The sequence below is a fragment of the Cynocephalus volans genome, chromosome 5 (genome assembly GCF_027409185.1).
Source record: "Cynocephalus volans isolate mCynVol1 chromosome 5, mCynVol1.pri, whole genome shotgun sequence".
NCBI lineage: Eukaryota > Metazoa > Chordata > Mammalia > Dermoptera > Cynocephalidae > Cynocephalus > Cynocephalus volans.
In genome coordinates, this window is record NC_084464.1 from 43,669,494 (window position 1) to 43,697,455 (window position 27,962).

General features: G+C 48.4%; 2 protein-coding genes and 1 non-coding gene across 3 annotated transcripts; all 3 read left to right on the forward strand.

Moving 5' to 3' along the window:
- The first annotated feature begins 6,595 nt into the window (after positions 1-6,595).
- AIF1 (allograft inflammatory factor 1) lies at positions 6,596-8,172 on the forward strand. The gene is made up of 6 exons (XM_063098117.1): positions 6,596-6,620; positions 6,801-6,862; positions 6,958-7,024; positions 7,385-7,426; positions 7,617-7,779; positions 8,088-8,172. The coding sequence occupies exons 1-6, from the start codon at positions 6,596-6,598 to the stop codon at positions 8,170-8,172; spliced, it is 444 nt and encodes a 147-aa protein (XP_062954187.1).
- A 4,671-nt stretch (positions 8,173-12,843) lies between these two features.
- Positions 12,844-27,956, forward strand: PRRC2A (proline rich coiled-coil 2A). Its single transcript, XM_063098498.1, has 31 exons — positions 12,844-13,018; positions 14,891-15,065; positions 15,576-15,753; positions 16,119-16,218; positions 16,308-16,380; positions 16,722-16,865; positions 17,025-17,176; positions 17,367-17,446; positions 17,597-17,739; positions 18,031-18,121; positions 18,233-18,449; positions 18,880-19,351; positions 19,817-20,007; positions 20,258-20,555; positions 20,948-21,158; positions 21,351-23,216; positions 23,601-23,872; positions 24,060-24,190; positions 24,431-24,560; positions 24,669-24,754; positions 24,962-25,195; positions 25,351-25,491; positions 25,607-25,678; positions 25,798-25,965; positions 26,184-26,266; positions 26,441-26,651; positions 26,749-26,847; positions 26,977-27,189; positions 27,324-27,418; positions 27,520-27,610; positions 27,727-27,956. The coding sequence occupies exons 2-31, from the start codon at positions 14,954-14,956 to the stop codon at positions 27,865-27,867; spliced, it is 6,495 nt and encodes a 2,164-aa protein (XP_062954568.1). The 5' UTR covers positions 12,844-13,018; positions 14,891-14,953; the 3' UTR covers positions 27,868-27,956.
- Positions 15,250-15,380, forward strand: LOC134379383 (small nucleolar RNA SNORA38). The gene has a single exon (XR_010023782.1). It is a non-coding gene; the product is annotated as a small nucleolar RNA SNORA38 (small nucleolar RNA).
- Positions 27,957-27,962: the final 6 nt, after the last annotated feature.

Here is a 27,962-nt window from a genome sequence, read left to right on the forward strand (position 1 = left end):
TTGACCCCAACGTGACACTTTCTATGGGTCATTCCACAGAATGGTAAGAAATCTCCCTAAGCCTTTTCAGGATAAGAGACGCATCCTCCCGCATTATGGGTCATTGGGAATTTTAATTGACTTCCCTCGACGAGGTTTAACACATTCTTTTTCAGACTAGGAGCTTTTTTTATTTGCTTAGGCTGCACTGACTTTCTCCTTTCTTATGGGAGGTAGCTTGGTGTAGTCCCTCTGGGCCTCTCATTGCTTTCAAATATTTGGGCTTTGAGTAATCCTTGCATCTCCATCATTGAGAAAATAGTGACAAGTGGTGCCCCATGTGAGGAACTATACTCCACAGAACAGAGACTGGCCCTCCGAAGGGTTGAAGGACACATCTGACATACATTCATTCATTCCAGTAAGGAACATAGATGACCATGGGGTAGCCCAGGATGTCTATGGGAAGGTCTGATTTAGGTCTTTTCACCCAGAGGTTTTCTTTATTTTTTCTCTTTTACTTCCCTTTCATGGGCACTTCACTATCAAAACAAGAAGTGCAACATAAATTACAGCTTCAAGGTCTCTTGAAAGCAGCTGGATATAAAGTAACTGAATGCCAGCTTTTAAAACTATTACTGGTAATTAGACAACAATGTCCTTGGTATCCATGAGAAGGGAGTCTTAATTTAGAGGACTGGGAACATATTAGTAAATGGTTAAAAAATGCTCTTGGTCCCATAAAGGCTTCTCATCTTACAGTATGGAATTTATGTGGAATTGCCTTATGGCCAATACAAAGTCCTCAAACCATAGCTAAACTGGAAAAAACAGGATGCTCCCGCTGCTCCTGCTGGGGGGGGGGGGTGCTGCAGCCGCCCCCCCATTCTGCCCCAGATTTTCCCCCCCGCCACCACCTCCTTTCGATTCGCCCCCTATTTTACTCCTATAGTGGAACAATGTTTCTGTGAAGGATGTCAAACTGAGGGAGAAATGTTACATGCCTTTTCTGTCATACGAGGTAGAAATCAAGGTCCTCGGCATGAGAGCCTTCCTTTTGCTGTTTACAAGGAATTTCAGAAAAATATAACGGAAATGGCCTCCAAAGTTTTTTTACTAAAGAAATAATAGAAGCTATAGCCAAAAGTTATGATATGACAACATGGGATTGAATTTGGCTTCAGGAATTTCTTGATGCCACCACCACTACTTCAATGGAAAATTTAAATAATCACATTCCTATAGGCATAGATATGCTGGTAGAAGAAGGGGCTTATTTTAACCCTTAGGATCAAGCTAAATTTCAGCCTCAGGTGTTTGTTCAGATGTCATAGGCAGCTGTTAAAGCATGGAATAAAATTCCAGAAACAAATACCCCTACTGGCTCTTTTGCCACTGTTAGACAAAGGCCTACCGAACTTTACGCAGATTTTATTAACAGACTTCAAGATGCTATCTCTAGACAAGTAGATAATATTCAACAGGGAACTTGTCATTGTGTACTAGACTTTGCAAATGCTTTTTTCTGTCAGCTGATAGCCAAGATCAGCTTGCCTTTGCCTGGGAAGGAAGACAATGAAATTTTCAAGTGTTGCTTCAAGGTTATCTACATAGCTCAACTATCTGTCATGGTTTGGTGGCTGGGGACCTAACAAAGTAGACTAGGCCCAACAAGATTACAGTGTTTCATTATATTGATGATATGTCAGCCATCCCCCCCACAGGGCATCCCTTCCTACAAAGGAGGGGGGCCTAAACACATTCACCAAACCTCCATGACAAACTGTTTACAATAGTCCCCTATAAAAAAAAATTAAATTAAAGTCTTCATAGATATCTCCTTTGCCTACTGCCGGCAATGACTAATTATTTAACAATGTTTTAGATGACTGGTATACATACAAATTCCTTGGGGAATTATAACCCTAGGGGAGTTATACTGGGCACCACCAGGAATGTCATGTTTGGCTTGAAGGGAAGAATGACTCAAGTTCTTGAGACAGGCTATCTCCAGATAAGTTAAACATATCTATCGATTATTTTGGTGAACAGGTTATGTTTTAGGCACTTGGCCATTTCCCCAAGGAAGGATAAACTTTCACTAAGTCATGCAGGTGCAATTAGAACATTGCTACTTTTGTTATCAACTGCTTTAAAAATCATAAAATCTGAAGGACTTGATTTATAACAGAGGATTTAATTTTAGATGAGGCTGAACAAATAAAAAAAAAATTGTTTCTATAGAAAAATGGGGGCTGGCCTGTGGCTCACTCGGGAGAGTGCGGTGCTGATAACACCAAGGCCACAGGTTCGGATCCTATATAGGGATGGCCAGTTAGCTCACTTGGGAGAGCGTGGTGCTGACAACACCCAGTCAAGGGTTAAGATCCCCTTACCAGTCATCTTTAAAAGAAAAAAAAAAAAGGGAGAAAAATGGGGTCCTTTGCTTAATGGTTCAACAGGACTTATTTTAGGAAGATCTAGTTATTCTAGTCTAGGTATTCAAATAATACCAAAACTTATTGATTCAGATTATACTAGACAAATTAAAATTACGGTTATTAACTTAGGACATCATGTCGTTCTCATAAGAATTCATATTGCTCAATTAATATTAATACTATTTATTACCCCTGGACATATAAATAAAAGAAAGAAAAACAAAGGGTTTTGGTAGTATTAAAGCTTATTGGGTTACAAAGATAAATAATAGACAACCCCTCCTCATTCTCACCATAAATCAAAAAACAATAATAGGTTTAATTGATTCAGGAACAGATATTACTATAATTGCTTCCAAAGACTGGAGTCCCTCCTGAAAAACTTGTTCTTCTTTCATGACTGTATCTGGATTGGGAGGAACACAAACCCCATGCCTCCATTTTTCTGATTTTTGGGGGGATAAAAAATAGAAATACTCTGTAAAGTATATGAGGGCTCAATATGTCCTGCTTGTAATTGTTCTTATATTAGAAGATGAACTTGTTATAATTTTTCCCCTTTAAGAGGCCATTGCTCCACCAAAACAGGGGGTCCAATAATCCATTACAATGTTAAGTAACGAGAGTTTGACAACAGCCTTAATAATAAATTTAAAGGAAATGTGCCTATATAAACATCCCATTGTATAAACAAATCTCTCCCCCATAAAACAATAGAGAAATCCAATATAAAAGACACAATAATGAAGGTTTGTCCTTTAGGTCCTATACATTTAAAAAATATTTACTTTGGCATGGGTTCTAATCTTACTGGCCCTATATCATTTGACAATGACATAACAGATACATTGGCTATGTATTCTTTTACTCTCACTCCTAAAATTAATTCTCACCAATTTTTTCATCAAGGAGCTTGAGTTTTGACTAAACAATATTCTCGGCTTTTAATCAAAATAAAACAAAAAAAATTATTAAGACTTGTGCTGATTGTCAATCATTTTCTGTGCCATTTTCTTTTTTTTTTTTTTTTTTTCTTTAAAAAGATGACCGGTAAGGGGATCTCAACCCTTGGCTTGGTGTTGTCAGCACCACGCTCAGCCAGTGAGCAAACCGGCCATCCCTATATAGGATCCGAACCCGTGGCCTTGGTGTTATCAGCACCACACTCTACCGAGTGAGCCACGGGCCGGCCCTACATAATTTACAATCCAACACATTATGACAAATGGATGTTATTCATCATCCTCCTTTTGGCAAATTAAAATACATTCATGTTGTTACTGACACTTTTTCAGGAGTTCTACATGCCGCTTGTCAAACAGGAAAAACTTTTAAACATGTTCATCGCCACCTACTGGCTTCATTTGCCTCTTTAAAAATCCGTACTAAAATCAAAACTGATAATGACTCTGCTTATACTTCTAATTCTTTTAAACAATCTTGTCGAGGTTAAAATATTAAACATATTACAGGAATTCCCTATAACTCTCAAAGAAAAGCTATTATAAAACCAGCACATTTGCTCCTTAAATCACAACTTCTAAAACAAAAAAGGGGCAATATGCATGATCATTTATCCCCACAAGAACAATTGTGGAAAGCTTTATTAACTCTTAATTTTTTAAACATTTCTAGTACTGATTCTACAGCTACTGAAAAACATTTTTCTCCATCAGATCACAGACCTAAACTGTTAGTTTTTTATGGAGATCCTTTGAATGGCCCCCTATGGAAGGGTCCTGTAGAACTCTTAACATGGGGAAGGGGATATGCTTCTGTTTTATTGCCTACAGTTCCCATCTGGATTCCCGCCTGATTAGTAAAACCATACCATGAGCTGGAGAAGAGCCTGTGCTCATCAGAATCCACTGCCAGGCCTCCAACACCTGTCTCTTGATTCAAATGAAAACACTCCATACATGCATTTCCCAACTCAAAGAAGAGATCATGGTCTTCTTCCGAGTATATGAACATTTTAATATTATTTTTATTGCAAACTCTATATGGATAACACCATGTGTTATCCATCAAAATATTTCCTCACTTAATATTAGTTCTATTTTCATTATTAGACAAAAAACTCAAGCTTGGAATCCTGTTAACCTACCCATGGACTAATGATTCACCACTAGAATTAATATCTAAGGCTTTCACTCATCCCCATCAAAAATGATTTTGGGGAATTTTAATCACTTCTGTTATTGCTATTATAGCCCTTGCAACCACAGCTGCTACTGCTGCAGTGGCTTTAATCTATTCTATTCATACCGCAGCTCATATCAGTAGCCTTTTGCAAAATGTTACTGGGGAATTGGAACCTCTTACTGTTATAGATCAATAAATTCTTCAATGCCTCAATGCTTTAGAGGCAGCTGTCCTTTGGATAGGAGAAAGACAACAAGCTATATGGCAACATTTACAATTGGAATGTGATATCGGTTTTAATAAGTTTTGCATAACCTGTATACCATTTAATGAGTCTGTCTCATGGGAAGAATTTTTTTAAAATATTAAAGGAGCATTTAGTTCATTTTAGGACAAGATATTTCAACCCTCCAAAGTTAAAACAGCAGATGTTTCAATTACAACAAGAAGCTAAAAATATTGCTTGGAGTGAATTAACTGTCATTGCTAAATGGTTGGATCCAAGGTCCTGGTTTTCTTCTCTAAATTTATGATTTTGGTTCACAAGTGCTTTTATGGTTGTTCTTTTCTTTTTATTTCTTGCAGTCTTAAATGCTGTATGCTGCCTTTTCTGAAGAATTCAACACGCAGAAGCTATGATTGCACTTAAGATGCCTCGACTTCCTTTCATAAATAAAAAAGGGGGATATGTAGAGGGTTAACATCTTGTGGTATGTTCTGCTGAGAGGACGGACATGACTTCTGGCCACAGCCAGAAGAGAGACATGGCGCCAGTACCCATGCGGGACGTGCTGCACACAGTATTTCTCAGAATGATAACACCAGCTGTGGGAGACAGTTTCATCCTTGAACTCAAGGGAGTGAGCAGTATAGTCTATTCCAATAAGATTTCAGGAGGTTCTGCCCCAGGGGCTCCCCCTCCTTTATCCCTGTCTGCTTACTTTTCTCACGGCTTTCATAATAAATATCCATTGGACCTTGACTCTAGACCTTCACTAGCTTAGTGAACGGTCGCTCCTAGTCCCTCAGTTGCAACTGCCATTGTCTCCAAGTAGTTCATTACTGTCTCTGCTTCAACATTTGCCACAGAACCACTTTCAGTTCCTCCAAAGAATCTACTTAAATTCTCAAATTCCTGATCTCTGTATATTCTACTAATGACTTTAAAAGGACATATGAAGGGCCAGCCCGTGGCTCACTTGGGAGAGTACAGTGCTGATAACACCAAGGTCATGGGTTCGGATCCCTACATAGGGATGGCTGGTTCGCTCACTGGGTGAGCGTGGTGCTGACAACACCAAGTCAAGGGTTAAGATCCCCTTACCGGTTATCTTTTTAAAGAAATAAATAAATAAAAGGACATACAATGAGAGAGTTACATTGCACATCCTAAAGCAAACAAAATTCTTCATTACACATTTCCATATTTCCTAGTGTCTCTGTAGAGCTGCCAGGCTGTGAATGAGGTTTCTCTCCTTTTCTAGGCCCTGTACCCGTCTTGCCACCATCCTGAAACTGCCAGTAGACTTCAAATTTAACCATCCACAGTGCAGAAAAATGCAGCCAGCCCCTTCTCAGCTATACCCAAACCCACATGTCCAGACTCATGAAATCTGAAAAAATGCAAGGCCTTGCTTGCATTTACCTGAACCTCGGGCAGAACCTGTTCAAAGACCATTTATTCCTGAGAATAAATACCCCTGGGGTTTTACCGACCTTCCCCCACACCTCCAGTGGCTTATCAAAATACTTCTTTCATACACACTGGACTCTCATTAAGAGGAATTTGGGACAATGGTTTTTAATCATCTCCATTTTACCACCTGCCCCCTGCTCCCCGCTCTTCCTGGGGTGCTAGTGTCAGCAGAAGCTGATGGGGAAGTGAGGCCTGGGAGGCAGAGGAGGAAGGAATGGGGGAAAAGAGGAAGTTTGGGAGGGAGGCCTCAGAGGAGGCGGGTGGGAGAGGAGGAGAGCCAGCAGACAGAGACTGCCAGCTTGTCTGTCTCCCTACCTCCACCAGCTGTTGAGCTATGAGCCAAACCAGGGACTTACAGGGTAGGAAACATGGAAGAGGCAAGACCACAATGGCAGCAAGAGATGGACAGACCTGGGCTGGGGGGCTAGGAGGGCAGCGAGCTGGCTTAGGAAGGCAGAATTGTGAAGTCTCCAGGCTGGGAATGGTGGAGAGGAGAGAAAGGGAGGGGTGAGGATTGATTAACCTTTGTACCCCCACAGGAGGAAAAGCTTTCGGACTGCTCAAGATCCAGCAGGAAGAGAGACTGGATGAGATCAACAAGGTAAAAGGAAGAACTAAGAGGGGCAGAGCCTGGGGCACGAGGGGCCCCAGACTGGGAGGGCCCAACCTGGCTCTTACTGCCCCCTCCCCCAACAGCAATTCCTGGATGATCCGAAATATAGCAGTGATGAGCATCTGCCCGCCAAACTGGAAGCCTTCAAGAGTGAGGGGAAAACTATAGGCGGAAGGGCTGGGGTTGGGAGTTGGATTCCCACAATAGTGGGGACAGCAGTGACACAAATTTACTTTTGTGGTGGTAAGAGGGAGCCTGCCTTTATTGCACCTCCCCCATCCTATCCCTGTTGCAGTTCCTTTCCCTGGACTGCTCCTCTCAGCACCCCTTCTAGTTCCCTACACCTTACCAAGGACTCTCAACTCCCCAACCCCCACTTCCTCTGCCTGCCCCTCCTCTGCCTTCCATATCTTCTCCCCCAGTTAGCACTTGGCCAACAACCCCTTCCTCAATCCCCTGCCAGAGACCCTCCAGCCAACTGTTATCCCTCTGTCCTTTCCCCTCACCCAGAGAAATACATGGAGTTTGACCTGAATGGAAATGGAGACATCGGTGAGAAAAGGGTGATTTGGGGGAATGTGAAGACCTAGGAAGAAGGAGATCTCTCCTGATGGGCTCCATTCCCCAGGGTTTGGGAGAGGGCTTACCTACCAGAGTTGGAGGAAGGGGAAGGGAAATGTGGAGGTAGGGGAGGGGTAGAGAGAGGGACTCTCTTCTCTCTACCCCCATCCTCTGCTTCCAGATATCATGTCCCTGAAGCGAATGCTGGAGAAACTGGGTGTCCCCAAGACCCACCTGGAGCTAAAGAAATTAATTAGGGAGGTGTCTGGTAGCTCTGTGGAGTCATTCAGCTACCCTGACTTTCTCACTATGATGTTGGGCAAGAGATCCGCCATCCTAAAAATGTGAGGGTCCAGTTTCGACCTCCCCTGTACTTACCTATGTTCTCCTCCCACCACCCCTGTCCCCAGGCTCAACTTCTACACATTACTCAGCATCCATTCTTCCTTCCTTAGAGGGATCCTTCCAAGGTCCTACCCCCATCCCATCCATGGTTCTGGTCCCCACAGCCCCCAGCACTTCCACTCCTACCCTTCCTCCTCCTCCCACCCACACAACCTCATCCACTTCTGAACTCTCCAGCAGCCTAAGATTATTTATTCCCTTGAGAGGAGTGACCTCTGATCCCTGTGTCTCTTCCCATCTCAACCAGGATCCTGATGTACGAGGAAAAAGCAAGAGAACAGGAAAAGCCAACTGGTCCCCCAGCCAAGAGAGCCATCTCTGAGTTGCCCTGACTCTTGAGTGAGTGCGTGCATGTGTGTGTGTGCGTGTGTGTGTGTGTGTGTGTGTGTGCGTGTGTGTGTGTTGGCAGTGAAGGATCTTCTAATAACCCCAACTTGGAAAAAAAAGACAAAATTGTGAGCCAAACTAAATAAATTGTCCTTTCCCTCCATATCAAGTCAGTTTGGTTTTTATTTGGGGGATTTTTTCCTGGGTTTGGGAAGAAGGGAAGCATCCTTGAGGGAAGGGCAGCAGGGATTTGCCTGTTTGGTAGAAACAGACTAGGCAAAAAGCAACCCAGCACTCGGAGGGTTGGAGAGTCAGGGGGTTATTACACTGGTGGGTCCAGACAGACTAATGCCTAGAAATATCTGGACCCCAAGCTTAGGTCTCACAGTTTTTATAAGCAGACTCTTCCAGAGCTCTTTACACATTTTTTTCTTTTTCTCAGCATTCACTAGGCTAGCAGCAGCCTATGCAGATAAGCTCTTGTTACAAAAGCCAAAAATACAAGCAAGCAATGATTGAATACAAGCCAGGCTAGTGGAGCAAGCAAATATAGTTTCAAGGACAAGATATTGCTTTCAGAACAAAGCAGACTTGTGAGAAAATTATTTTAGCCTTATTTTCCAACACCCATATGAGCAATCCATCAACAATTCTGTAGGGTGTCTACTATAGTAGGTGGCTTTGTGCACGAAGAGGGACTCCAGATGTATAAAACAGCCTTGACCTCAAAGAATTTAGGTGGGATAAAAAGATGTGTATAGACAAAAAAATATCACCCAGGCCCATAGTAGCTCTCACGAAGAGTGGGGATTATTTTGAACCAATATTCTCCACCCCTATAAGCTTTGTGACCTTGACAAATTGGTCAGCTTCTCTGAGGCTTTTGTTTGAAAATGGGGATAATATGATCTACGCTGTCATGCCTCACATATCACAAGTCCTCAATAATATTTAAAATGTGAATGGATGGATGGATGAAAGAATAAGTGTTAACAAATGGAGGAAAGGATTCACAAAACTATAAGGCCTGATAATTTAAGAGTTAAATGAGACATCGAGGTCCTTTTGGGGACAAGCTACAGAAACTGAGTCAATCTAATGAAGGGGAAAAGGTGTTATATTGAAAGGCAACTGGGGGCAGATACTGAGGATACAGGATCATTAAGTGGCAGAAAGGGCTGAACAGCAACCCCAAGGAAGGCAGGAGGCTAAGAGCCCCAGGGCCTTTAGTGAGGCTGGAACTTTTTCCTCCTCCACGGGGTCAGAAGAGTCAACTCTAGCAACCCCCAGTCTCTGGTCACTATTTCAGATTCCCTGACTCCCAGAAAGGAGAGAATTCGATCAGCCCTCCTTGTTTCATGTACTGAGGACAGACCCAGCCACTGAACCTCCCATGGTGGCACTTCCCAATGGTGAAGCCAGGAAGGCATCCTGGTTTGTGATTCCTACAGAGCAACTACAGAGTAATTGTATAGGACTTCAGATGCTCAGTGATCTAAATACAATCATTTCTTTTGCTACTAAGAGTCAGGAAAAAAATAATATAATCATTGTTGAGTTGAATAAGATATCTGAATATAATGAAATAAATAGTTAATCTTTATTGAGCACCTACTACGTACAGGATACTCTTCTAAATGCCTTCCATTTATTAATTCATTTAATCTTCACAACGACCCTGGTGACACCAAAAAGGAAATAAAGGATCTGAGGCTTAAATCATTCATTCATTCAGGATAAATAAATTGGGTTATATTTGCATGATGTACTATTATTATACAGCAATGAGAATTAACAAACTACAACTACACACAAGGTGGATGAATCTCATAATGTTGAGCAAAAGAGGACACAAAAGAACCCTTAGTGTACAATTCCATTTGTATTAAGAACAAGAAAAGGTAAAACTCATCTATGTGGTGAGAGTCAGGATAGTAGTTAGCCTTGTGGAAGGGTGAGGGCAGTGACTAGCAGAGGCCCTAGGGCAGCTTCTGGGGTGCTAGTTAACGTTCTGTTTTGGGTTATATGTTCGGCTCAATTTGTAAAAATGTATCGAAATGTACATCTTTATATATAGTACAGTTCAATAAAAATGTTAAAAATAATTTATTGTCCATCACCTATGTGCCATCCTTTCCTCTAGGTGCTTGGGATGTAAGAGCGAACCAAACAAAGATCCCTGCCTCTGTGAAGTTTTCATTCGACTTTGGAAATTGGTGGGGGAGAAAGACCGACAAACAATAAACATGATTAAAGTTTATACAATATAGTACAAGATGACAAGTAGTATGAAAAAAAGAGAAAGTAGAGCAGGATAAAGGGGATTGGGGTACCAGGTTGTGAGGGAGGGCAGGGAAGATCAAAATTTTGAATGGGTGATGAGAATAGGCCTCACTGAAAGGTGATAACTGAGCAAAAACTTCCAGGAGGGAAAGGAGTGAGCTGTGCCTGTTTCTGGAGAAGAGCCAATTGAACACAGGGAAAAGGAAGCAGAAAGGTCCCAAGGTGAGATATGCCTGGTAGTAGGTAAGGAGAGCAATAAAATCAGAGACATAACAGGGTGCCAGGTCATCCAGGTTCTTGTAGGCCATTTTAAAGACTTTGACTTTTTTCTGAGAGAAACAAGGAGCTACTGAAGGACTTTGAGCAGGTCTTTTGATACCTGCTTTGAGAAAAGGCCCATTCTAGTTGCTGTGTACAGACTTTCGGAGCAGGGGTAGACTTAGGGAGACCAGTTAGGAGGCCTTTGCTATAACCCAAGTGAGAGATAAGGGTGGCTTTGATCAAAGCATAAGCAGTGGAAGTAAAAAGGCTGGATCCTGGATATTTTCTCAAGAAAAGATTTCCTGTTTGGTTGAAGAGTGAGATAAAGAATGAAGTTGACAAGGATGCCAAGGTGGCTTAACCATATTTTTTTAAATTGCCATCAGCTGAGATGGTGAAAGCGGGGGGGTAGAGCTGATCTTCAGGGCCTGGACATCAAATGTTCAGTTTGGGACATACTGAACTTGAAATGACCTATTAGATACCCAAGAGGAGATGTCAAGTACTTAGCTGTGTATACAAGACAGAGTTCAGGAGAGAGGTCTGTGATGAAGATATACATTAGGAAGTCATATGTGCATAAATGCTATTTTAAGTCATGAGCCTGGATGTCCTGACAAACCCAGTTTTGGTAGAGGGTGGGAGTGAAGGCTTCACTGGAATGGGTTTAAGGGAGAACAGAAGGAAAGAAATAGCTCTTCCAAGAAATGGTGCAAAGGGGAGCAAAATGGAGTGGTAGCTGTCCAGGGACAGGGGACAAGAGAATCATTTTGAAAGTTTGAAAACTGGAGTCATCTTAAATCTTAGCGAGCCTTGAGCTAAAATTCTTTTCTGATTCCTGCTAACTTTTCTGCCTTCATTTTCCATAATGGCCACGCAGTCCCTTTATTTAGCCACACCAGTCTAGGCACAAATCCCCAAATTCATACTTCCACTCACTTGTTCACTGTGCCTGAGATATGCACCTTCTCCTCAAACTTGGCTAAGTTCTAACTAGTTCATCTCTCTTTCTTTTTTTTAATTTATTTTTTTCATTGTACATTTTTATGGGGTACAGTTTGTTATTTCAATACACGCATATATTGTATAATGGCTCATACCTCTTAATAAGTTTTTTTGAAGCATTTCTAAACCTCTCCAGGCACGGTCAGATTTTATTTCTCTACTTCTATAATATTCTCTGTATATCTCCGAGGTTTTCAAACATAGTTGTTGAACGATTTGTTGAGTGGGTAGTAGGTCTGATGGGAGCACAGGGCTCCACAGTCGAGTAATTGAGACAAAGGAGGTAAATAGTACTGAATTTCGTAAAATAAAATCCAGTGTTAAGAGAATACAAATTGCCAATAATACAAAATATAAAAATCTATTCATGAAAATTATAGGTTATAAAATTAAATGTCCGTCTTAGTCTTAATCATTGGTTGTCGATATTGTGATGAAAAGGTCATTCCTAGCCCATTACTGTTCAAATGATTTACATATATTTTGCAAATAAATAGAATGCCTACGCTGCGTGATGCCGATGTACACTCCCCTTGACCCTCGGACTGGGATGTCTGTCCACCTCGTTCGCATGATATGATTTAATAAACAGAAGGCCCCACCCCTCTCTCTGGTGCTTTCACCTCTCGCGAAGGTACGCGTGAGCTGGGATTCTTCCAGTCTACGTAAGCCCCGCCCCCTGGCAGCTAATCCCTCCTCCCGCCCCCGTCCTCTCTCTCCGTCTCTTCCGCTGAAAGCATCACGGTCCTTGCATGGTTTCCTTCCACTTTCAGCGTTCCTACGTGTCTCCGTTCCTCTTTCCACGAACGCACGACGCACGCCCCGCCTTTTTCTCCCACCATTTGTCGTGTAAATCCTGCGCCCCAACTGCCCGACCGACCGGCGCCGCATTCCCGCCCCCTCTCACGTCTCAACGGCAGACGCCGGGGGCCCGCCTCCTTAGCCAACCGGAGTCCTAGTGTCTGTAAGTTCCTCCTTTTTATGCAAATATCCTCTGCCCTCCCACCCCTTTTTTTTGAATAAGGACGGTCCTGATAGTAAAGAGCGGTAGAGTAGAAAGCGCCCCGCCCTTTATGTAAATAAGGGGGCGTGTCTCGGAGCGGAGGGAGGCGGGGGGGGGGGCGCTCCCGGGGGCGGCGGTTGCCCGGATGGGCCGTTAGTCGGGGCCCAGCCGCGGAGTGAGCGAGGGAGACGGGAGGAGCCGGAGCCGGCGCCATCCGCCGCCATCCGCCCCCGCCCCACTGCCATCCGGACCCGGGGAGTCACTAAGCTCCGGTCCTGGACCCCCACGCACCCGGCCAGGTGAGTCTGGGCAAGCCGATCGCTGACGCCCTTTTCCGGCGCGGGAGCGGTGGTGGCGGCAGCAGCGGCAGTGGCGGCGGGCCTGGGTGTAGGAGAAGCTGCCATTAGCCGCCGCCATTTTGTCCTCCTGCTGCCGGGCCTGCTTGCCCCTCCCCCTCTGGTACCTCTACCCTGGGACCTGCACCTTCATCCCCTGTCTCAGGGTCTACAGGCTGCCCCTACGCACCCACCGCTCTGGCCTCATGGCGCGACACCCCCTCCCGGGTCCGTAACTCCCCACTCTCTAATGCGTTCCTGGTCCCTCACCCCCATCTGCGGCACCCCTCCCCCGCTGCCGCCCTGGGGTGGGCCGCGCCCGACGGTCCTCCTCTTGGAGGGTCTCTTTTCCTCCATATTGGACTCCTTCCCATCACCCAGCTCTTTAGTCTCGCCACCTTGACGACCCTCATCGCTTCGAGTCACTCCCACTCTGGGACCCTGCTTTTATCCAGCATCTTTGCTTTCTACATTTCTCAGTCTCTCCTCTTCTGCTTTTTCATTTTTCATATTCCTTGTCTCCTTTTTCTCTCCCAGCTCCCTTTTTCTTTATGGGTTTCTTGACACTGCCTCCTTATTCCTGCTCTGCATCCTTTCTTTGCCATTCCTGCTTTTGTGTATTTCCCACCTCCTTTTATGTTATTTCACTTTTATTAGTTTAGTCTGCTGAATTCACTACTCTTCTATCCCTTTTTCCTTCATGTGTTTGTTTTCACAGGTAGACGTCCTTAAACATCTACAAAGCAACCCCCATCCTCTCATATCTGTCCTGTCATAAAGTTCTCTCTTCTCGATTTTGGCTTTTGTTTTAGGCCTATCTGGATTTTCCTGCTTTCTAACCACCATATCCCATCTCTTTTCTTTATGCTGTTCCCATCCATAAATGAATGCCTGGTCACTAGAATGGGACTGAGGATGGAGAGTTTGGCCTGCTTGGGGAGCAAGATGTATTAAGGGACAAAATGATTGGTGATGGACATTCTTAATGAGGACAGAAAAATGAAATTGGTTCTGGTGTCTGGCCCATGGTTATGTGGTCCTTTCAAGGTGGCTATGTAATGCTTTGTTTTTCTCAGTGCTACGTAAGGGTAAGCCACATCCCACCAGTATTTTATCTGGAGACAGAATTTTTCCAGGAGTCGAGATGAGAGAAAGTTTAGGAAAAGATGGGGTATTCCAGGTACTTGGGGTTCTGTAGCCTGCGAGTAGGTAGAGCTCCAGTTTCATGAGGATTTCTCTCGCACCAGCCCCCACTCTGGCTAAGCAAGCTCATAAAATCCTTAAACTCCCAGCATACCTTCCTGCAAACCTCCCCAGATGGGGCATGAGGCTGCAGGGACTGGAACCTAGGGCACAGGGCCCTGGGGTATGATTAGGGAGCTGGTGTCTAGTAAGTAGTGGAGCTGAAGTTCCGTTTCTTGTGTGATGGAATTGTATGCCTCTTTCTGGTTTTCTTTGGGTCTTGGACTTGTTTGCCAGGTTTTATTGTAAGTGTCTGAATTGCTTTTGGTGTAGAAAGAAGAGTTTATAACTTGTAGGAATAATGAGGGGGCTGCTACCCTTTATAGACTGGCACAAAAAATAGAGTGATTATACTAGGGATATAGTAGATTTTTATTTGGATTTCCTTTGCAAGATGTGTCTGAGGGAAAGAGAGAATGTGGCATTTGGGCTGTATGGGAGCTGAGTAGATTGTGATTGCTTAAAGAGACTGGAGACTTTACGTAGGTTCGAGGAAAAGACACCAGAGGGCCAGACATACCTATGTCCCTAACGAGAATGAAAGGAAGCATCTAGGCTTCTGTTAGACTGAGACACTTGCCGTCTGGCCCACAGGCTCCGGCACGTTTTGGGGGAGGTGCCTGCAGGACCCAACGTACTCAATGAGCTTCCAGCGCAATGTCCGATCGCTCGGGGCCGACTGCCAAGGGAAAGGATGGAAAGAAGTATTCCTCGCTCAACCTGTTTGATACGTATAAGGGCAAGTCCTTAGAGATCCAGAAACCTGCTGGTGAGGGTCCTGCAAAGATGCTTCTAATGATTGGAGGCTAGGCATGAATGGGGCATATGTTTTCGAGCTCTTTGAAGGGAAAAGACTGTAGTGGAGATATCAGAAGACCAGAAGAACACTGGAGACTTCCCAACTTTACTTTGGGTCCTGTAGGGGGTGTTGGGCTCTGAGTAAACACCCGTTACCCTCCTGCAAAGGTGTGTCGATTGTTCTCTGTCTTTGGACATGTAAGAATTGGAGGTAAAGAAAGGTGGACTTGGAGAAGTCTGGGGCCAGCTTGCTCCCTGCAGGCTCAAGATCAACCATCCCACATAGAAGCATTGAATGTAATGTATCTCAGCCTTTCTGATGGGGATTTCATAGATTATCAAGAGCCTGGGAAGGGATTGCTTCTGAGAGGTTTGAAGTAAGTAGGTAATAAGACATTGAGGATGTCTAAATGGGGCCTAGAGCAGGAGGCTATCAGATCTCCCACAGAGGCATTTTTGACCCTCTTCCCCTTTTCTCCAGTTGCCCCTCGCCATGGCCTGCAGAGTCTTGGGAAAGTTGCCATTGCCCGGCGTATGCCACCCCCAGCCAACCTTCCAAGCCTAAAAGCCGAGAACAAAGGCAATGACCCCAATGTCTCACTAGTGCCAAAAGACGGAACAGGATGGGCAAGCAAACAGGAGCAGTCCGACCCCAAGAGGTAGGCAGAGGCATGGGGGACCTAGAGTAATGAGTATTTTAACTTTGAACTTTGGGGTGAGTTGGGGCTTGGTTTAGCCCAGCCACGTAAGAGCCAGAGACAAAAAGGGAGGTCCCTTTCCTACCTTTTCCAGGTTTCCTATTAGATGATTAAGGTATGGTACCTTTAGCTTTCCGTCAGACGAAGAAAAAGCATGAAGAAGCAGATAATAGCCTACATGGGGTGACAAAATTAAAGTATTTTGTCCTACTGTTTGTAAATGGTAGCAGTGGGCCTGGGTTCAGTCCCTACTCCCTCCACTAGTTGGAGAAGTAGGGGAGGCATTTCAGGCTTTGGGTAACCTTCCCATTCTACCATCCCCTCAGTTCCGATGCCTCAGCCGCTCAGCCGCTGGAATCGCAGCCACAGCCGGCTTCACAGACGCCTGCCTCCAACCAGCCGAAACGACCCCCAGCAGCCCCCGAGGTACCTGGAGAACTGGAGGGAAGTGGGGAAGAAAGGCCCATCGCTCCTCTACCCACACATCAACATTTATCACCTCTCTGCTTCCCCAGAACACTCCTTCGGTTCCAAGCGGGGTAAAGTCCTGGGCACAAGCCAGCGTCACCCATGGAGCACATGGAGATGGTGAGTGGAGGGATATTTGGGGACCTGTGTCTAGGCACCATGGGAGGCAGGAGTCCTGCACTGCACCTTCAGCAAGGTGTCCTTGGTCCTCTTTGGCTAAATCTGGGACATCATATTCAGTTTCATGAGGCACATGAGCAAGTTTAAGTCTCAGTCTTATATGAGTAGGTGAAGGGGTCCCAGAACTGACTTTGCTTCCTGGGGAATGAGTACCTACTCCATAGGGGATGAGTTTGAAGGCAGAAACTGGGCGATCTGGTACCTATCAGAGCTTTCCGCTTTTATGGTGCGTCCTTAGTAAATGTACTTCTGTCTCTTTTTCTGCACCCCCACCCCAACAGGTGGAAGGGCATCAAACCTACTGTCGCGATTCTCTCGAGAGGAATTTCCGACCCTGCAGGCAGCTGGCGACCAGGACAAGGCTGCCAAGGAAAGGGAGTCTGCAGAACAGTTGTCTGGGCCCGGACCAAGCCTCCGCCCCCAAAGTGAGTGGATTGCCTTTTGTGAGTGGCTGCTTTTTGGCCAGGACACTACTCATTCCATTTCAGAACTAAGTGCTGACTTACTTTCTTCCTCATCGTTTTCAGCTATGTTCATTTGCCCCTGAATCGCTCATCCCTCTTTCTACCTTTTCCAAAATACAGATTCTACAAGTTGGAGGGACGGAGGCGGGCGTGGCCCTGATGAGCTGGAGGGCCTGGACTCCAAACTTCATCATGGTCATGATCCCCGAGGGGGGCTGCAGCCTTCAGGCCCACCCCAGTTCCCTCCCTACCGCGGAATGATGCCGCCCTTTGTAAGTTTGGCTGTCCCATTTTGGAGTGGTCACAATGGAAGCTAGAGAGGAATCAGGACTTAGTATTTGGAGGGAATAACTGGAAAGCAGAGACCTATGAGATGGTGGGTAGGAGGACAATGGTAGGTTTAAGGAGCTGGCAGACTATTTGGCTGTCCCTCTGAGCAGCTACTGTTGGGTCTTTTTGCAGATGTATCCCCCATATCTCCCATTCCCTCCGCCCTATGGACCCCAGGGACCTTACCGATACCCCACTCCTGATGGGCCTAGGTGAGTGATCCAGGTCTGGGGTTCGGACTGGGGGTAGGGGAAGCCTATTGGGGAGGGAAATGGTTTTCTAGCCAGGAGGCTTAGTAGTGTATGTGGTTATCCAACATTGCCATCTTTTATCTTCTCTTCCATTTGTCTTTCCATATATAGCCGTTACCCCCGTGTGGCAGGCCCCCGGTGCTCAGGGCCGCCAATGCGCCTTGTAGAGCCTGTGGGTCGGCCTTCTATTCTTAAAGAGGATAATCTCAAAGAGTTTGATCAGTTGGATCAGGAGAATGATGACGGTTGGGCAGGTAAGTGGATATTGAGGGTCAAGCATTTTGGTCTTAAAGGCAAAATGTGATGAAGAAAAAATGGTTTGTCTGGGAGAAAAGGAGATATTGAAGGGTAGGGAAAGCAAATGGAGGAAAACCAAGTCCTGGCAGAGTACTGACAGGAGTAAGCATGACAAGACTTCAGAGGGAGGAGGTTGGCATTGGTAGTGTATCCTATCACGTAGTTCGACTGTTTCCTGTGTCCCAGGAAGATAGCTGAGATTGGAGAGCAGAATGCTTGGATTAGTACTGTTCATCTTTTTCCCACAGGGGCACATGAGGAGGTCGACTACACTGAAAAGCTCAAGTTCAGTGATGAGGAAGATGGGCGAGACTCTGATGAGGAGGGAGCTGAGGGCCAGTGAGTTAAAGCCATGGGGGAGTGGAGGGGGTTCAGTTTTTCTCATGATAATATACTCTTGGAGGAGCTGGTTTACAGCTGATTTTAATTCCACTGTTGATCTGCTCACAGCAAGGATTCCCAATCAGCTGCTGGTGAGGAACGGCCCCCTGAAGCAGATGGCAAAAAGGGCAACTCCCCCGGCAGTGAACTGCCCCCTCCCAGGACGGCCTGGGCAGAGACCTCTCGGCCTCCAGAGACAGAGCTGGGGCCTCCCGCCCCAAAGCCTCCCCCACCCCCACCTCACCGGGGCCCCACCGGGAACTGGGGCCCCCCTGGGGACTACCCAGTGAGTGTTTATGATGAGGGGTTGAGAGGGTCAGTTATGGGAGATTAGTATCAGCTGAGTAATCGAAGCAGTAGTAACAGAGGAAGCTGGACAGGGGGCTGAAAATGGGCCATGTGAAGTGCAGGGCTTCAGAGCATCTCTGGAAAGCTTGGGAACATCCTTGGTGTTGGGGTAGTCTGGGTAAAAAGTAGGAGAAAATGGGATGCTAGTGAGGAAGAACAATGAGGCCTGGGTGTTTTGGGGTCTCTGAAGGAGAGAGGGAACAAAGGAATGAAAAGACTAGAACGATGAGTTTGTCCACACCCAGAGAGGCCATCAATGCCAAGGCCTAGTCATGCATCCTGCAGCTAGAGATAGTTGATTGGTCTGTGAAAAGATAAAAAGCATAGTGGCTGACAGCCCGGGCCCTGCTGGGTCTAACCATTGACAGGATCGTGGGGGCCCTCCCTGCAAGCCCCCAGCACCCGAAGACGAGGATGAGGCATGGCGGCAGCGGCGAAAGCAGTCTTCATCTGAGATCTCCCTGGCTGTGGAGCGGGCCCGGCGCAGGCGGGAAGAGGAGGAGCGACGCATGCAGGAAGAGCGCCGGGCAGCCTGTGCGGAGAAGCTTAAGCGACTCGATGAAAAGTTTGGGGCACCTGACAAACGACTTAAAGCAGAGCCTGCTGCTGCTATTACTACTCCTACCCCAGCTGCACCACCTGCAGTCCCCAAAGAGCTCCCCACACTTCCAGCTCCACCACCGATACCAGCCCCAGCACCAGAGAAAGAACCTGAAGAGCCAGCACAAGCCCCTTCTACCCAGTCCACCACCACTCCAGGTGTAGCTCCAGCTTCCACTCTGGTGAGTGGTGGTGGCAGTACCAGTAGCACCAGCAGTGGCAGCTTCGAAGCCAGCCCAGGTATGGAGGTGGGGATAAGTACTACCAGGTGTCAGATCTCTACTTGGTTTAAGTGTTCAGGGTGGTAAGAATGAGAGTAAATGAAGTAGAAATTAGGTGTTTTGGTTTATTGGACTATCCATGGTAGGGGAAGAGGGTCCCATTATTTGTATAGGTATTGAGAGAGGGAAAGTCTTGTTGCCTGAATTCCTGAATAAGTTGCGTTCTAAAACTACTTTTGTAGGCCTAGAGTGGAGCAAGACTGAAAAAAGTCTGTTATTTTGATTGTTTCATGAGAAGTTAATGTTACTACCATTGGCTCTTGAGAGGCCATAGAGTGTTTTTATAGGTCTTAAACCAGAAGGATTTCAATAAATAGGTATTTCTGTAGAACATGTCAATCTTTAGATAGGGAGCTAGAGGTGAGGGCTGAAATTCATAGAATGTCTGTTGATGGACTAGGTTATTCTGTTGTCTTCAATGCAGTGGAACCACAGTTGCCCTCCAAAGAGGGTCCTGAACCACCAGAAGAGGTTCCCCCTCCTACCACACCCCCAGCCCCAAAGGTGGAGCCCAAGGGTGATGGGGTTGGTCCCACCCGGCAGCCCCCCAGCCAGAGCTTGGGCTACCCCAAATATCAGAAGTCGTTGCCCCCTCGTTTCCAGCGGCAACAGCAGGTGAGATAGTTACTTTCATTCTAAAGGCTGCTTCTCTCCCTGACTTCAATACTTAACCCTATCCATTAAGTTACCTTCTGGGTCCCTCCGCCTCTTTGTCCACTTTTGCCTCCATTGTATCCCCCCAATTTCCATCTAGTCCACATTTTTATCACATTTGTGCATTACTTTTTTTTTTTTTTCCCCCAGTTCCTTTGTGTGATGTTCGAGAAAGAGTGCCTTTCTCATCTTGTCTTTTATTCTTCCCTAGGAGCAGCTCCTAAAACAGCAACAACAGCAGCAGTGGCAGCAGCATCAACAGGGCTCCGCCCCACCTGCCCCAGTGCCCCCATCACCCCCACAGCCTGTGACCCTGGGAGCTGTGCCAGCTCCACAGGCTCCACCACCGCCCCCCAAGGCCCTATACCCAGGAGCTCTGGGCCGTCCCCCACCCATGCCCCCTATGAACTTTGATCCCCGCTGGATGATGATTCCTCCTTATGTAGACCCCCGGCTTCTGCAGGGCCGGCCCCCTCTGGACTTCTACCCACCTGGCGTGCATCCCTCTGGTAAGGGGTCACTGAGGGCTGGGGGAAGGTGGCAGGAGTCCCTTAGTCCTGGGAAGTGGATACCACGGTCTGTAACACTGGTGTGACTGGTCTTGTCAGTGAAGAGGGTAGGGGGAGGGTATATGCTTAGCACTGCTGAGATAGCTGTTTCGAGATTGGGCTTGGGGAAAAAATACAGTGGTCCTTTGTTGGCCAGGATTTATTGGGGAGGGAGTTGAATCTTTCATAGGGAAGCTGAGTAGACCCTATTTCACAAGAGCAAATAAGTTCCAGATTTATTTGGAACAAGAAATGGAGGAGCTGGCTTGACAGGGACTAGATTGGGGAGATGCTCTTTGGGCTGGAGGGCCTGTGTCATAAAAAGGGTGATTTTTGTTATTTTGTTTCTTCAGGCCTAGTTCCCCGGGAGCGCTCAGACAGTGGGGGCTCAAACTCAGAGCCATTTGACCGCCATGCGCCCCCCCTCTTACGGGAACGGGGGACCCCACCAGTGGATCCAAAGTTGGCCTGGGTAGGAGACGTCTTCACCACCACACCCACAGATCCCCGCCCACTTACCTCACCACTGCGGCAGTCTACGGATGAGGATGACAAGGGGATGAGGTGAGTCTTGGTAGTGAGAAGTGGGTGAACTTCTAATGAAAGAATCTAGGCCTAGGAGAAAGGTGCTTTAGATTACTGATGAGATGATAGGTACAAACATGAAAGAAATATCTTAATGTTCTCTTTTCTCTACCTAGTTCCAGTTTTCCTCCTCCTGAGATACTTATTTCTGTTCTTTTCTCTCTCCTTCAGGAGCGAGACTCCTCCAGTACCTCCCCCACCACCTTATCTGGCCAGTTACCCAGGCTTTCCTGAGAATGGAGCCCCTGGGCCCCCCATCTCTCGCTTTCCTCTGGAGGAGCCAGCTCCACCAGGGCCCCGTCCACTCCTCTGGCCCCCAGGCAATGACGAGGTGGCCAAGATACAAGCTCCACCACCCAAAAAGGAACCCCCCAAGGAGGAGACTCCACAGCTGACAGGGCCAGAAGCAGGCCGAAAGCCTGCCCGTGGAGTTGGAAGCGGAGGCCAGGGCCCCCCACCACCACGCAGAGAGAGTCGCACTGAGACCCGCTGGGGCCCTCGCCCAGGCAGCAGTCGTCGTGGAATTCCTCCAGAGGAGCCAGGGGCCCCTCCCCGCCGGGCTGGGCCTATAAAGAAACCCCCACCACCTGCAAAAGTGGAAGAGTTGCCTTCCAAGCCCCTTGAACAGGGGGATGAAACCCCAAAGGTCCCAAAGCCAGACCCACTCAAGACAGCCAAGGGGAAGATAGGGGGCCCCAAGGAGACTCCACCCAGTGGGAATCTCTCCCCGGCCCCAAGGCTTCGGAGGGACTATTCCTATGAAAGAGTGGGTCCTACTTCTTGTCGGGGTCGGGGCCGAGGCGAGTATTTTGCCAGAGGGAGGGGTTTTCGAGGGACCTATGGGGGACGGGGACGGGGAGCCCGAAGCCGAGAGTTCCGCAGTTACCGAGAGTTCCGAGGAGATGACGGGCGTGGAGGCGGGGCAGGGGGATCAAACCACCCCCCTGCTACCCGAGGCCGCACTGCCAGCGAGACACGAAGCGAGGGTTCAGAGTATGAAGAAATCCCCAAGAGGCGCCGGCAGCGCGGCTCAGAAACAGGCAGTGAGACCCATGAGAGTGATCTGGCCCCCTCAGACAAGGAGGCGCCCCCACCCAAGGAGGGAGGAGTACTCGCCCAAGTCCCCCTTGCTCCCCCCACCCCAGGAGCTCCCCCTTCACCAGCCCCAGCCCGCTTCTCCACTGCCAGGGGTGGACGAGTCTTCACTCCCAGAGGGGTGCCCTCACGCCGAGGCCGAGGGGGAGGGCGGCCCCCTCCTCCTGTTTGCCCAGGCTGGAGCCCTCCTACCAAGTCCCTGGTTCCCAAGAAGCCTCCCACAGGCCCTTTGCCACCAAGTAAGGAACCTTTGAAAGAGAAGCTGATCCCAGGGCCTCTGTCCCCCATGGCCCGTGGAGGCAGCAACATGGGCATGAGTATGGAAGATGGGGAGCGACCCCGAAGGAGGCGACATGGGAGGGCTCAGCAGCAGGACAAACCGCCTCGTTTCCGGAGGCTGAAACAGGAACGGGAGAATGCTGCCCGAGGCACTGAAGGCAAGCCCCCTTCCTTAGCCCTTCCAGCCTCCACTCCTGGACCTGAGGAGGCCCTTACAACAGTTGCAGTTCCTCCACCTCCTCGGCGGGCGGCTGCTAAGTCTCCTGATCTGTCAAACCAGAACTCAGACCAAGCCAATGAGGAATGGGAGACTGCATCAGAGAGCAGCGACTTTGCCAGTGAGCGCCGGGGAGACAAGGAGGCTCCCCCACCATCACTATTGACTCCCAAAGCTGTGGGAACTCCTGGGGGTGGTGGAGGTGGAGCTGGGCCAGGAATTTCAACCTTGTCTCGTGGAGATCTGAGCCAGCGAACCAAAGATTTGAGCAAGCGTAGCTTCTCAAGTCAGCGGCCAGGCATGGAACGGCAGAACCGGCGCCCAGTCCCAGGGGGCAAGGCTGGCGGTGGTAGTGGCAGCAGTGGAGGTGGTGGCGGGGGTCCTGGGGTAAGGACCGGCCCAGGACGAGGGGACAAGAGGAGCTGGCCCTCTCCCAAGAACCGAAGGTGGGTAGGGATGGACTTTGTTCTTAAGGGCAAAAAATTGCGGGAGAGGAGGAAACCTGGGGGAAAGGCAAGGTTGCATGCTGTAGAATTTGAGACCTGAGAGTTCATGGGCTCATTAAACAGGCACTAGAATTTCCACCTCTCTTGTAAGGCATTTGAAAGCTGTTGGTAGAGTGGTAAGAGGCAGGAACAGCCATGTATTCGTGTTCCTTGCTTTCCACTCTACAGACCTGTACACATGAATTCTTAGAAGGGCTCAAGAACACCTGGGTTTTAATAGGGAATAGGATAGGCTGTAAAAGTGAGAAGCTGGAAAATATACTTGGCTTGTAGGGAAAGAGTAACACGGTAGTGAATATTGGAGCTGATGCTCTGTTTCCTCAGCCGGCCTCCAGAGGATCGGCCCCCGGGGCTTCCCCTGCCTCCCCCGCCCCCCAGCAGTTCTGCTGTCTTCCGCCTGGACCAAGTTATCCACAGCAACCCTGCTGGCATCCAACAGGCTCTGGCCCAGCTTAGCAACCGCCAAGCGAGTGTAACTGCATCAGGGGGGCACTCAAGGCCCAAGCATGGGCCTCCCCAAGTCCCTCAGGGCCCCTCCCCTCGGCCCCTGAACCGGTATGACTCCCAGAGGGCCAACAGCAACTTCAGTAATTCTGGTAAGCTGGAGTAGGTATGGGTGGGAATGTCTCCATTCCCAGAGCTCAGGAGGGGAAAGGGTTTGGCTTGGGGGTCCTGCTGCAGATGTCTGCAGTAAACAAGGGTGAAAGGATTGGGAGGTGGAGTAGGGAGGAAAAGCTAGGGTGAATGGTAGGCAGATGCTGACTGTTTTCCCCTTTTCCTCAGACCCCCACTTCGAGGAACCAGGGCCGATGGTGAGGGGCATGGGCAGGACTCCCCGGGATTCTGCCGGGGTTAATCCCTTCCCCCCAAAACGGCGGGAGCGGCCTCCCAGAAAACCGGAGCTGCTACAGGAGGTGAGGGATGGGGCTTCAGATTGTGCTTCTCTGCGCTTTTTCTTTTCAAGGTTGCAGTTATGTTTTTTTCACTCTTTCCTATCCCTGGCATTGTGTTCTCATCCACAATTGTCACTGTTAGTCACTGCTTATCTCCCCTAAGTCTTTCTTGTTACCCCCACACCTCATTCTGTCCTGCGTTCGTACATTCACCAGTTCCCACCTAAGTCATATTTTGCCTCTGGCTTTTTTCACCTTTAGGAATCTATGCCACCTTCTCATAGCTCTGAATTCTTGAGCCCTAAGTCTGAGGGCCCAGGGCCTCGGGGAGAATGCAGAGGTGCAGGCACAGAGTCCCTGACCCCTCACATCTGGAATCATCTACATACTGGTGAGTAAAGCTGAGTGAAAGGAAGGACTGTGGAAGAGGGGTTAGAGAGTGTGGTGGGCTTCAGAACTGTCTCACTTTCTCTGTTCGGCTTGGTGCTCCCCTCTCCAGCCGCCAGCCAAAAGAGTTATCGGCCTGGCTCCATGGAGCCGTGGATGGAGCCCCTGAGTCCTTTTGAGGATGTGGCTGGCACAGAGGTGAGTGACTTGGACAAGAGGGAGTGTCTAAGCTGGGATTATGTCAAGCACCGGCCATACTTCCCCACCTGTTCTGGGTTGAGTCTGGGGCTGTTTTCGCACACGGTTGTCTCCTTTCTTCAGTTTATCTGTCTTTGTGTGTGCATCATTCAGGTTTTGGGGTGCTTTCTACCCTGACTTAACTAGCTCCTTCTCCACTCCTCTCAGATGAGTCAGTCTGACAGTGGGGTGGACCTGAGTGGGGATTCTCAGGTGTCATCAGGTCCCAGCAGCCAGCGAAGTTCCCCTGATGGAGGACTCAAGGGGGCAGCAGAGGGACCCCCCAAGCGGCCCGGAGGCCCCTCACCCCTGAATGCTCTTCCTGGTGAGGGTCCACCTGGCTCTGAACCCTCTGAACCTCCTAGGAGACGGCCACCTGCCCCCCATGATGGGGACAGAAAGGTAAAAGACCTGGAAAGAATAAGAGGAATGTTTTCAGGATTCTGACTTTGGCCCTACCTTTGCCTGCCCCTTCCATCTATCTTTGTGTCTGGGGATTCCCTGACAGACTTCCTCTTCCCTCACCCAAGCCCACCTTCCCATGTTCCCCAACCCAGGAGCTGCCCCGGGAGCAGCCTCTGCCCCCTGGCCCCATTGGCACAGAACGATCACAGCGTACAGAGAGAGGCCCAGACCCTGGCCCCCTCCGACCATCCCATCGACCTGGCCCCCCAGTCCAATTTGGCACTAGCGACAAGGTTTGCATGGGCTGGGTTTGGGTATCCTGGGCTGGTGGAGCGAAAAGGCTAGAGATGGGTCATAGAGAACACACATCTGAATTATCGTGTAATCTCCTCTGTTTTATGATCACAGGACTCAGATTTGTGCCTCGTGGTAGGAGACAATTTAAAAGCCGAGAAGGAGCTGATAGCATCAGTCACTGACGTAAGTGGGAGAGGGAGAGTTTGGTGGAAAAACCTGAGGTTTTCTGTAGAAGATTGCTAGGAGCGATTTGGGCATCCAGGATGCCAGACCTCCCTCCTGACAAATCCACCTCTTCACAGGCCATCCCTGTAGCCCGCGATTGGGAGCTGCTCCCCAGTACTTCTGCCTCAGCTGAGCCACAACCCAAAAACCTGGGATCTGGGCACTGTGGCCCAGAACCCAGCTCCTCAGGCCAGCGCCTGTATCCTGAGGTCTTCTATGGCAGCCCTGGGCCACCCAGTTCTCAGGTAGACCCCACTTCCCATTCCAGGACCCCTTGAATGAATTATTCTTTTCTGTGTGCTGTCTCTTCTAATCAATCCTTTCTAAATTATAAAGTTGTAAAATGTCATTTCATTTTTAGTCATTCCGTTTTCTCCTTGCTTATTTTCCTGCAGTGGGTGGGATGGGTGAAGTTTTCTTGACCAGAGAAATTAGCTATTTCAACCCTGATTTTCTCATACAGGTCTCTGGTGGAGCCATGGACTCTCAGTTACATCCTAACAATGGAGGCTTCCGCCCTGGGACACCCTCATTGCATCCTTACAGGTAAGACTAGGTGCCTGTGGACCTCAGGAGGAAATGGAGATATGTTGTAAGGGAGAGGGAAGGGGAAGACACAATTCTAAGGTACCAAAGGCTGGTGGACTTAAGGCATTGCTCAGACTAAAGGAGTAAATGATTGTGGCTTCCTAACACCTTCTTCCCCCAATTTCTTTTTAGATCACAGCCCCTGTACCTACCCCCAGGCCCAGCTCCTCCCTCGGCACTGCTCTCTGGGGTAGCTCTCAAGGGTCAGTTTCTGGATTTCTCAGCACTGCAAGCGACAGAGCTGGGGAAGTTGCCACCTGGAGGAGTTCTCTACCCTCCACCTTCCTTCCTCTATTCTCCATCTTTCTGCCCCAGCCCTTTGCCTGACCCACCTGTGCTTCAGGTAAGAGGTGGGCAGGTGCTAGGTAGGGTTCCAGAGTTAAGGGTCAGGGAAAATACTTTCAGGGGAGTTGACATAATCTCTCCCCATTCCCCGGCAGGTACGCCAGGATCTGTCATCCCCTTCAGATTTTTATTCTACTACTCTGCAGCCTGGTGGCCAAAGCGGCTTCCTCCCATCAGGGGCTCCTGCCCAACAGGTACCTTTTTATCTTTCCCACTTCTTCATTGTGTTTCTCTGTCTAGTCTCCCACTTTTGTTTTGATTTTGCCTGTTTTTCTGACATTGCTCCCTGCTCTCAACATGCACACCCAAATTTCTTGTTACAGATGCTTCTACCTGTGGTAGACTCACAGCTGCCTATGGTGAACTTTGGCTCCCTGCCACCAGCGCCACCTCCTGCCCCACCCCCCCTTTCTCTGTTACCTGTGGGCCCTGCTCTGCAGCCCCCCAGCCTGGCTGTGCGGCCCCCACTTACTCCTGCTGCTCGGGTGCTTCCTTCACCTTCCAGGCCCTTACCCCCTAGCTTGGGGCGAGCAGAGGTAAGGTACAGGAACCAAGGTGCTAGGGAACTCCAAGAGTTTGGGATAGGGATTCTGTATCTTAGGGTGAATGGGTTGAGAGGCAGGAGACTCATTTTTTATTTTTTATTTTTTATTTTTTCTCTTTCCTTCAGCTGCACCCAGTGGAACTAAAGCCGTTCCAGGATTATCGAAAACTGAGTAGCAACCTTGGGGGACCTGGGTTGTCACGTGCTCCCCCAGTTGGAAGGTAAAAGGGAATAGGGATGCAGATTTGCCATCCCCAACGGCTTTCTTATTTTGGGACCAGGGGGCAAGTTCTAGGCTTGTCTTAAACACTTCCTCCCTTAGGTCTTTCTCTGGCCTCAATTCCCGTCTCAAGGCCCCGCCTTCCACCTACAGCGGAGTCTTCCGCACCCAGCGCATCGACTTATACCAGCAGGTGAAGGAGAAGCCCCTGTGGCCCCAAATCTAAATTCAAGAGTTGCCACCTGAGTTTGTCCTTCCATCCTTGACCTCCCACTGTGACTTATTCTTTCACACATATCTCTCCCCCAGGCCTCCCCTCCAGATACCCTACGCTGGATGCCGAAGCCTTGGGAGCGGACAGGGCCACCTTCTCGAGAAGGGCCTTCCCAACGGGCAGAGGAACCTGGGTCCCGAGGGGACAAGGAGCCTGGGTTGCCCCCACCCCGCTGAGGGCGTTCCGTTTGCCCCCAACCCCCCGGGGCTTGTATATAGATTATAAATATATAAGGGGGAGAGGGGTGGGTGGGGAGGGGTTGTGGGGCTGG